This window comes from Humulus lupulus, chromosome X (assembly GCF_963169125.1).
Source record: "Humulus lupulus chromosome X, drHumLupu1.1, whole genome shotgun sequence".
In the NCBI taxonomy this organism is placed as follows: Eukaryota; Viridiplantae; Streptophyta; class Magnoliopsida; order Rosales; family Cannabaceae; genus Humulus; species Humulus lupulus.
Genome location: NC_084802.1, coordinates 124,435,278 through 124,445,873, shown reverse-complemented (window position 1 = coordinate 124,445,873; position 10,596 = coordinate 124,435,278). Strand labels below are relative to the sequence as shown.

Below are 10,596 nucleotides of genomic sequence, written 5' to 3'. Positions count from 1 at the left end.
AATCACTTCGATAATTAAAATAATAATAATAAAAGAAATTCAACACAAGCATTGTTTTGATGGAACTTTAATTGTTATTTAGCTATTAATCAATATTAATTTTCATATTTGTAGTGGTCTATATTAGAGAGGTGAATTGAAGATTGACTATTTGAGAATATCTTCGCTTTTCCTTTCATCATCTTCAACTCTTGCAGCATTACTTGTAAACATATTGCTTCTTTGAATGCTTCAGTGGTGGCCATGAACCTCAACTTTAATTGTTGTGAATACATATGAAGTAGTTGACCACATTGTGTCCTTACTTGCTGCACAGTCTACATCTACAAAACCTTGAAGAGTAACTTTGTGATCCATCGGCTTGTATCTCTGCCCCATCTCAGTAGTTCCCTTTAGATATCTAAGAAGCCACTTACGAGCATTGCAATTATCTAATTCGGGGTTGGTCATAAACCTGCTAAGAATGCTTAGAGCATGTGCTATGTCTGGTCTAGTGTTGACCATGATGTACATTAAACACCCCAGTGCGATAACATAAAGGGATTTTTTCCATTTCCTCTATCTCCTTGATTGTCTTTGGAATTTAATCTTTTGAAAGTAAAAATTGACCTCTGAAGTACGTTATGAATATAGCTTGTGTGTTTAAGATTCATAATCTCATCTTTTCAGTTCCTATTCATTTCTATACCAAGTATATTTTTTACTTGACCGAGCTCCTTCATTTCAAACTCATCTTTCAGCTTGTCTTTGATGCCTTTTATCATTGTCTTGTCCTTTCCCATAATGAGCATATCATCTACATACAGTAAGAGAAAATGTGATGTAGATTGCTCAAGATTTTTGTAGTATAAGCAGTAATCAAACTACGATCTAATAAATCCAATGTCTTGAACATAGGTTTTGAATTTCTTATTCCATTGTCATGGTGACTGTTTGAGTCCATACAGTGACCTTCTGAGCTTGCACACCATCTCTTTGTTACTTTGTTCCACCTAAAAACCAAGTGGTTGATGCTTGTAAATGTCCTCCACTATAAAACCATTTAAGAAGGTAGTCTTGACATCAAGCTGCTCCACTTCTAGATTTTGTTGTGTTGCAAGTGACAACATCAATCTTATGGTTTTATATTTTACTACAGGTGAGAACACTTCAGTATAGTTGATTCCTTCAACCTAAGTAAACCCCTTTGCCATGTCATATTTACTCAGACATTCCTTCACCTTTAAAATCCATTTACATGAAATCACTTTTTGATATTTTGGTTTTGCAACTAAATCCCATGTTCTAGTTTTGCTCAATGATTCTGTTTTTCCTTCATTGCTTGACTCCATTCAGTCTTGTTCTTCCCTGAAAGAGCCTCTTCAACATTGTTGGGTTCCGGTATGTCAGTTTGTTGCAATTCTACAAGTGCATAAGCCACTAAGTTTGCTTCGACATATCTTGTTGGAGGTTGTATGACTCTTCTCTCTCGATCTCTTGCCAGTTGATACTTAGACAAATCAGGTTGTTGTTTTGTTGCATCTATTTCAGTTTTAACTTCACTTTGGTCATTCATTTAAGCAATAGCTTGAGTATTTCCTTCAAAGTTTCTCAACTATACTTCAAACTTAGCCATGTTCCCTTTAATTGTTCCACCTACATCATTTGAAATACAACCAAACTCAGCTTTCAAGTGAGGAAACTCATGCTCATTAAAGATAACGTTTCTTGAAATTATAATTTTAGGTTTACCATTTTGATTGCACAAAGTCTATACCCTATAGTTCTTATAGGGTAACCAAGAAAAACTCCCTTGACAGATCTAGTGCCTAGTTTTTCATTGGACTGGTGTGTATATGTTGCACAACCAAAAAGTCTCAAATGTTTCAAGCTTAGGGCTTTTCCATACCACATTTCATATGGAGTTTTCAAATCTATATATCTGTTAGGATTTGTGTTTATCAAATAGCATGTAGTCGCAAGTGGTTCTCCAAAATAAGATTTAGGCAACTCTGAACTTACTAGCAAACATCTAACCTTATTCAGTAGAGTACGACTCATCCTCTCAGCAATTCCATTATGTTATGGAGTCGTAACCACTGTCCTATGTCTAGTGATACCATACTCATTGCATAGCATGTCAAACTCATGGTTTATAAACTCTAAGCCATTATCGATTCTAAGAGTTTTAACTCTGGAGTTTGTTTGATTTTCCACCTGATTTTTTCATACTTTGAACTATTCTAGACATTCATCTTTAGTCCTAAGTAAATATACCCAAACACATTTAGAATAATCATCTACTATAGATAGAAAGTAATGCTTACCTGAGTGTGTTGGTTTTCTCCTAGGCCCCCATAGATCTGAGTGAATGTAATCCAACACCCCTTTTGTATTGTGCTTTGTTGTAGTGAAATTTATTTTATGTTGCTTTCCAAATACACATGCTTCACAGAAAGGTAATGCACAGGTCTTCAACTTGTCTGTGCTCCCTTGTTTGAGAAGCTGTCTGAATCTCTGCTCACTGATATGTCCCATCCGTTGGTGCCACAGATGCATCTCACTTTCCTGAGTCTTAACAATAGATGCTTCAGCAAGGGCTACTTTTTCTCCTTCTAGTATGTACAATCCATTAACTCTCTTTCCTTTCATCACTACCAGTGAGCCACGAGTGATTTTCAAGATGCCATTTGTAGACTTGTAGATGTATCCTTCATCTTTCAAAGATCCGAGAGAAATCAAGTTTCTCCTCAATTCTGGCATATGCCTCACATTTTTCAATACCTTTGTTGACGCAGTTTTCCGCCAACAGTGTATTAAGAAATAATAAGGTATATTAGTGCTTAGTAATAAACTGTAATAAAAAAATGAAATGAATTCACAAGAATACAAATCTTTTACGTGGTTTAGTGGTTAAAATCCTCCTAGTCCACGAGTCTATATTATTGTTCTTTCTTTCTCTATTTTGGCAGAGTTTCAATATTACAGAATAATCGGTCCCTTTTCCCATCCAATATTCTCAGTATTTATAGAGAAATTTCGTGGACAAGTTTGGGTAACCGCGTGAGTCAATCACGCATATACATATTTATTACATTTAATACATATATTTCCAATTTATAATGGGATATGATTTGATCATAAAGTAAATGTTCTCCTAATATTTGGGACATTAAATATGACAGCCTGGTCATAAGTAATCATGTTATGAGACCCGAGTCTTTGGGGATCTGCATGTACGCAATATATCAGAGATACCGCGAGCTGAACATCTCCTCCAAGCTCGTATTTCTAATGCCATTTGAATATTATTAGCTCACACTTCACAACCTTCGTGTCTGTAGCTCGGGTTAAACCCAGGATGCCTAACACGACATGTGCCCATGTGAAACTGGAGTTGCTTACGTGGATAATAAGCATATATCATTCCCTTGGTTATTTCTCCGTATATTTATTTTCTAGCTATTCCCGAACTGAGTGAATGACTCGAGCTAAAATTAGGGTATTTTTAGGAAGCCCAAACTGAGTGAATGCACTCCCTTGTCATGGTGATTTCTGAGATGGAGAAAAGTTCTCCTTTTGAGACACATTCATCTTCTTCTTCTGCTACAACACCTAAATCATTTCTTTGATTCCTTTGATCATGCATTGACATGGATCCATTCTGAAAGTAGTTGTCATGTTGAGGTCGATGATAATGGTGTGTTCTCTTGTCTTGGTTTTGTCTAAATCCTTGTTGATTTTTCAATAGAATACAAAATCTTTTGATATGCCCTATTTTTCCACAGTGATAACATTGTCTTGAATCCTTTCCCCTTGATTTAGAGTGTCAATGAAATGGTGTATGGCTTCTTGAAGAGCTTCTCTTTGTTAATCCTCCATGAACAAATTAGGCTTCATCCTTCTTAGATACTTTCTCCAACTTAAGTTCAAAATATTTGGACTTCAATGCTCCAAGAACTCCATCTAGTGAAATGATATCTCTGCTATACTTTATTGCAGCTTTCACTTCTTGGTATGCCATAGGTAATGAACGCAACCTTGTGCTCGATATTTTCCAAACCTACAATGATTTCATTGAATTTATCAATATCTTCATCTAAAGACATAACAAGATTCATTCTAAAACCATAAAGCCTTTCAAGTAAATTAATTTTGTTAGAAACAAAAGGCTTTAAGCATAATTTTACCATCTTATCCCATAATCCTTTACTATAGTCTCTGAACTCAATTTTCTTCGTACTCCATTAGACAGATACATGATTAGGATATAATAGATCGTTTCTTCCATCTCAGATATTTCTTAAGGTTTCTTATCAACCAGCAACTTTTGATCTCCAAGAATCTTAGCTACTTTTTGGTGTACCAGAACTCCTTTAAGGCTTTCTCTCCATAATGAGAAATCGTTTGTACCATCAAATTTCTCAAGCTCGAACTTGGTCATGGTTGACATAGTCTTCTAGCTTATGTTCTTCATCAGTTGTAATGCAAAAGCTCTAGGATCTTGAACTTTCTTCTCCTTTTTTATTAGCAACTTGGCTATGATTTTGTAGGAAATAAAGATAGATTTCCTAGTTCAAGAACCTCAGATGAGTCTCAGTGAACCAGAGATGAAACTAAGAACATAAATCAGTATGACTAATTATCAAACAGTTAGAAAACTAAAAGCATAATTCGATACAATTATATATACTGGTTCAGAACTAGATCAATGTGATCTTGAACCTAATCCAGTTTTACGAACCACTATCTCTTCTTTATTAAATCAACAAAATGAGAACAAAGCTTCTTAGAACAATCTTGGATCGAACACTCTTAACACTCAATCTCACAGGTGTTTTCCTCTCAATCTCTGAGCAAGCACTATCCCAACAGTTGTGCTTCTCAATACAGTTCCCTAAACCAAACTCTCACACACTTTCTCTCAATAATCGATCTTGATCTCCACACTTGAGTTCTCTCTTTGGGATCTTGTGTGTTGTTTTAACAAGTGGAGTGAAGTTGTCCTTTTATAGACCATTGACTAATTTAACACATAAGTTAATGGGGTTGTTATAACAATTGAGATCCAAACAACTCACTAAAAGAATCAGTTGGAATTTGGAGGAACTACTCCCACACGAAGTATCATGATCCTCCTCAAATGATGGCTTATTATTAAATTGTTTTTTTATTACATTTTGAGGGCATTATTATCAAAATCTCACTATTTTTTGTGCTTCAGATTATATAATAATATATAAATTTATATATATTACTTTTAAATCTTTGTATTGTATCAATTTGGTGTCATTTTCCCACCTAACCATAATTTACCTTGAGAGTTCATGAATTTATTAGCTATCATTCAAAAATCAACACCAATCCAGCATATTCTCGATGATTTATTAATTTTGTGTGTACTACACGTAATCATGATACATTTTGAGATAAAGACCCCAAAATTCTTAAGAGTAACTATGATGATAACATATGATCTTTCAGGAGCCATCACTCCACTTCTTTCAACCTCGAGCATCAAGGGGTTGAATTCTTGTGCATTCCTTCAACTTCTTCCATATTATATGATATGTTTTTCTTTGTTTGTGAATCTCTGTTGGAAAATCATGTCGCAACAACATGATAAATAGCCATTTTGGCGCTAATATATGAGTGCATTCAACTTATCTAGTCAAAGGAAGAGATTAAAGTGGGAATGAAATCTCCTCCGTGAGAGCTTCAAATCAATATATCATACGCTTAAAATGGTGCTTGAGTGAATGAGAAATTGATGCCTAAATTTAGTCATTCGAAATGGAAGATAAATTCAAAAATCACAACTAGCAATTAGCAAGAAAATCACTTTGGTCAAAGTTGAGATTACCAGAATAATGTGTGATTAATTTTGATTGAGTTTTATAAATTAAGCTCCCAAATTTTGTGGGATATTTGGGCATTAATGCACTCGGTTTCACATACGTTTTCAACCCTCCATGAAGCCTATAAAAAGATGTTTCTCCTCTCATTCTAAGATATGATGATGCAGAGTATCACACACAAAATCTTGGTTATTTTCTCTCTTCAATCTTTGTATATTTTTTGGTGATCGAGTGGAGGTTTAGTTTCGAGTTTGCTGGAGTAGACCTTGTGGTGCCTTCGTCTTGATCAATAGTCGTTGTATCCTGGGAAGTGGTTTTTCACGTATCCTATAGTACCGTTCAGGTAGAGGGAAGTGCACTGCAAGAAAAGAGGTCTACAACGATGAATTTTGTCATCGCTGTAGAGCCATAAGTCGGTATTGAAGCTGTTACTACGACGACTTGTTGTTGCTGTAGGGTTTTGCAACAGCGACAACATGTCGTTCGTAGTAGGAAATCTCCTTTTTTTGTTGAAATGTTCTATTGCGACGACATGTCGTCGCAATGGGCCCATGCAAAATTTGAAAATTTAAATTTTAAAAACTCCTACTACAACCACATGTCGTCGCACTGGGTCCGTGAACCCCACACTCTACGGCGATGACATGTTGTCGCAGAATAGAGGTACAGTACACGGACTTATTGCAACGACATGTGGTTGCAGTAGGGTCACGAAATCTAAGTATTTCATACTTTGTGTGTACTATACTGTGATAACTTGTTGTCGCTGTAGGTTTGTTTATTATTTAAAAAAATTAAAGTTAATTAAATATAATTATAAATAAAACTAATTTATTTAATGAAAATATAATTTAATATTAGTAAAAATTATAAATATTTAACAGAAATTATATTAATATGAAATCAAAATAAAAATAATTTAGCTAAACTTAGTACAAAAGTAAGTAGTCTTCAAAATGTAAAAAAAAACACAAAATATTAATAAGTTTAAAATCATAACACAACCACACTAAATGTCATTAAATCAATCCCAAATTCATCATCATTCTCGAGTTGTTGTGGTGCCTGCTGGGTGCCTGTTGTTGTGCCTATTGTGGTGTCTGCTAGGGTGCCTGCTGTTGTGGAATTTGGCTCGAGCTTGGAAAGTTCGCCATCATGGAATGGATCATATTCATGTCCAAGTTCACATGTTGAAATTGCGAGACAGAAGTATTCGGGTTGGAAGCTTGCATAATTTGTTGCATTTGGAGAAAGTTGTTGTTCTAGGTCATGATGGCTTGATTGAAGTGTTGAACCATTGATTAGAAAGCCTCAGCTGGTAGTGTTGACCGCCTTTTTTGCTATCAACCTAATCCGAAAGTTTAAAGAAAATAATCGAAAAGAACACAAGGATTTTACATGGTTCAGGCTATAAAAGATCTCTTGTCCACGTGTCTCTAATATTTAGTGGGTTTGAAGCTTGTTTCAACAAGCTTCAATGGTGATTCTCAAACAATGTATATATTGCACTGAGTTACAAAGTTTCTGTCTCTAAAATTTAGACCTTCTGCAAGGAGCCCTATTTATAGAGGTTGGGGTCATTAATGTTAATCATCTATCATTAATACAAATTCCTCCATTCTGGGGTATTAATAATTAATTAATACAAAAAGAGTTGCACTAAATAGAGACTACGACCCAGGCAGATTCCACGGTGCCGATTGTAGAAAGTTGTGTACCAACTTTATGAGGAACATGTCTTTGACTGTCAGGGTGCGACACATGTTCGCCTATGTCCGGTGGCGTTGTGGGAAATGTCGATTGTCGAGGGTACGAACTTCTGATGGCCCATACCCGCAGTGAATGACACTTGGAAGCTACTCCGGGTCAGAGGACCAGAAGACCTGGGGGATGGGCGAGTGAAGAGAGCTTCTCGGGATGTGGCCTGTAACGCCCTGGATAGCCAAGACCGCTACACTGTGTGTTTATAAAGGTGTGAGACTTGCTAATAAAGTCGTTTATTCAAAACGTATCATTAGCTAAAGTATTCTAGGGTTAAAAGACATTTTGGCTACAAAAGAAACTTTTTATAGACTATAAACAATTTACAGAAGGGATCCCCAAAAGTACAATGTTTAAAAGTTGGTTTACAAAATTCAACAGTTAAGAGTAAACATTAGCCATACTAAGGCAAAATACAAGGTTCTGGTCCTCTCATCTCTGTAATCTCCTCAACCGTGGCGGTTGAGCGGCCTGACATGTACATTCACCCTGCAGAGCTCTCCATTCAGGGTTGATCAATCCTGCCCTTGCCTTTACCTGCACCACGCAGCACCCGTGAGCCAAGGCCCAGCAAGAAGACAACATACACAACATATACAATATTATCAAACGAATATTCTAATAGGCATGTTCAAGTATTCAATCCATAGCATATAAGCATACTTCAAGGTACAAATAACCTCATCTATACTTAGAATATTTAACAATCTCACTAATCACATTCATAGCCAAATATAACAATCAACTAACACAAATACTAGGGCCGACACCTTAGGTCGCACCCTCTGTTTAACCCACTAACTCTAGCCCGCTTAAACCGAGCTCAGTGCATAATAAGCTGTCCTCGGATACCAGTGTTCGAGTCGTGCCAATTGCACAAGTTAACCATGGCACACTTAGGCCGTTGGTTCACAATTTACATGGCATAATACCATTCTTTCAGTCATATATATCAGGGAGCCCTTAGTCCCGTTGAAATATTCAACCGGGTGTAGTTTTCTTACCTTTGGCTTCTAGATGAACTAGTTACGGGCGATTCTCCTTGAGCGCGATCTGATCCCCGAGCCCTAGCTTAGCACCTAGTCACAACCATGATGAAGGATACCATTAACAATCTTAAATGAGTTTCTAAACCAAGTTCTAGTCCCCAGAACATTGAACTTCACCAAATATGGTAAAAGATTCAATCCCAAGCACCCTATGTTAGATTCCCAAGCCTAAAATCTCAAAATCCCAAAATCCCTTAAGTGCCCCAGCATAGGCCATCCATGTCGCGGCATGGCCCCAAACAGAGCCCTCCTAAGGCACAAAAACAGGTAAGGGCTGCGGCATTGCTTGGACCATGCCGCGGCCCGCCCTCCTTCCTCAGCATGCATCAGCTTCGAAGGGCTGCGGCTCACCAAGAACCATGCCACGGGCCGACCCTTCGAACCCAGAAAAATCCACCATCTTCAATCTCTAAACCTCACCTTAAGCCATCCCAAAGCCCCCAACTCAAAACCAATTAATAACAACAACATTAGAATGATTTAAACAACAGAATTCCACCAAAAATCCAGCCTAACACTCACCAAAATCCCAATTCCAATTTCTGAGATTTCAAACCTAAAATCTCAAAACCAGCCATGGAAACTCTAAAATTCAACCATCAAACTTTGAATTAAACCTTACCTCAGTTGTAGAATCGTTTCTCGAAGGACCCCCTGGCCTATCTTCAGAGTTTCAAGCCTCAAACTCCACCTTAAAGGTCAAAATCACAACTATTAAAAACTCAGCCATTTTTCTTAAAGTTCCTAACCACAGAATGAAAATCAATGCTTACCTTGGCTCTAATTCAGTCCATGATTAGTTCTTGAGCTCAACCTCTAATTCAGCCCTTTAGTTCCTCAAAGATTGAGCTTGATTCCAGTAATTCCTCCTCAAATTTCAGTGTTGTTCTTCCTTAAGAGAGAGAAGAGAGAGAAGGAGCTGAGAAAGGTCGGTTTAAACTTGTGTCTACTATTTTCTAACATATTCCTTAAGTCTATCCTTAAGTTATCAGACTATTCCCAAAGCTCGGGGTACGGGAAACGTCCCCGAGGGAAAAATAGTAAAATTCCCCAGTATTCCTGCTTAAACATCCTAACCTTAAATATATCTCAAATTATTTATTTCCATCACCCGATAGTCCAAATCACTACTCGATACCTAAGATACCCCTGACTTATCCAATGTCAATTATAATGCCCCATTGTGACTTTTCCCGCTATCTAGCCCTAGGATCGCCTCGAGTCGCCAGCTACAGAGTTATCCACATAATAATGTGGTTCTCACATATACAACATATCTATTTCATATTATCACACAATATCATCAATTATCATATAATATCATTTAAGCACTATCAATCACATAATATCTCATTCAAATAAATACTATTCACTCTAATCCCATTTATGCCCTCTTGGCACACTAATCAAGGCCCTTAAGCCTTATTAGCGAATTTGGGTCGTTACATGGCCTCACATGGATACATCCACCCCTTGGGGACAGACCTCAGGGCGTGGCCTCACTTGGAGACATCCATGACTTGGAGATTGTCTCGAGACGTGCTTGGGACGTGGCCTCATCTGGAGACATCCATGATATCCACGACTTGGCCAGTTTGGGTTTCTTGGAAGAGTTCATACTCCGAGAACCTCATGACTTGTCTTGTCACTAATTACTCCCAATTTCCATGTGTTTGGTGGTGAAAACACAGACAACATGTACCATTAGATGGCTTATGGTTCTAGATTTTAGGCTATTTTTCATTAGTTAGGGTTGTTTTATTTCGGATTTATGCTTGTTTGTTCTTGTTTCAGGGTTATTGATGTTAAGTGATGCAAATATTGAAAAGGAGCGAAAATGGAATGAAATCGAGACGGATTTGTGACTTTTGGGTGGTTCTGTAAGTAGCGCTACAGCGCTACCTTGGGAGTGCCGTAGCGCTAGGAAGAAATCTTGAAGAGGTTCGGCA

The 10,596-nt window shown here is 37.1% G+C and overlaps 1 protein-coding gene across 1 annotated transcript; it reads right to left on the bottom strand.

The window, feature by feature from the left end:
• Positions 1-1,594: 1,594 nt before the first annotated feature.
• LOC133806229 (uncharacterized mitochondrial protein AtMg00300-like) lies at positions 1,595-2,742 on the bottom strand. The gene is made up of 2 exons (XM_062244352.1): positions 2,307-2,742; positions 1,595-1,635 (listed from the first exon to the last, which is right to left on the bottom strand). The coding sequence occupies exons 1-2, from the start codon at positions 2,740-2,742 to the stop codon at positions 1,595-1,597; spliced, it is 477 nt and encodes a 158-aa protein (XP_062100336.1).
• Positions 2,743-10,596: the final 7,854 nt, after the last annotated feature.

Bases quoted from the DNA above. Each gene is read 5' to 3' on its own strand.
- LOC133806229 (XM_062244352.1), bottom strand. From the start codon at position 2,742: ATGCCAGAATTGAGGAGAAACTTGATTTCTCTCGGATCTTTGAAAGAT. The intron at 1,636-2,306 runs GTAAGCATTACT...CAAATGATGTAG, and splicing joins GAGAAAACCAACACACTCAG to GTGGAACAATTAAAGGGAAC.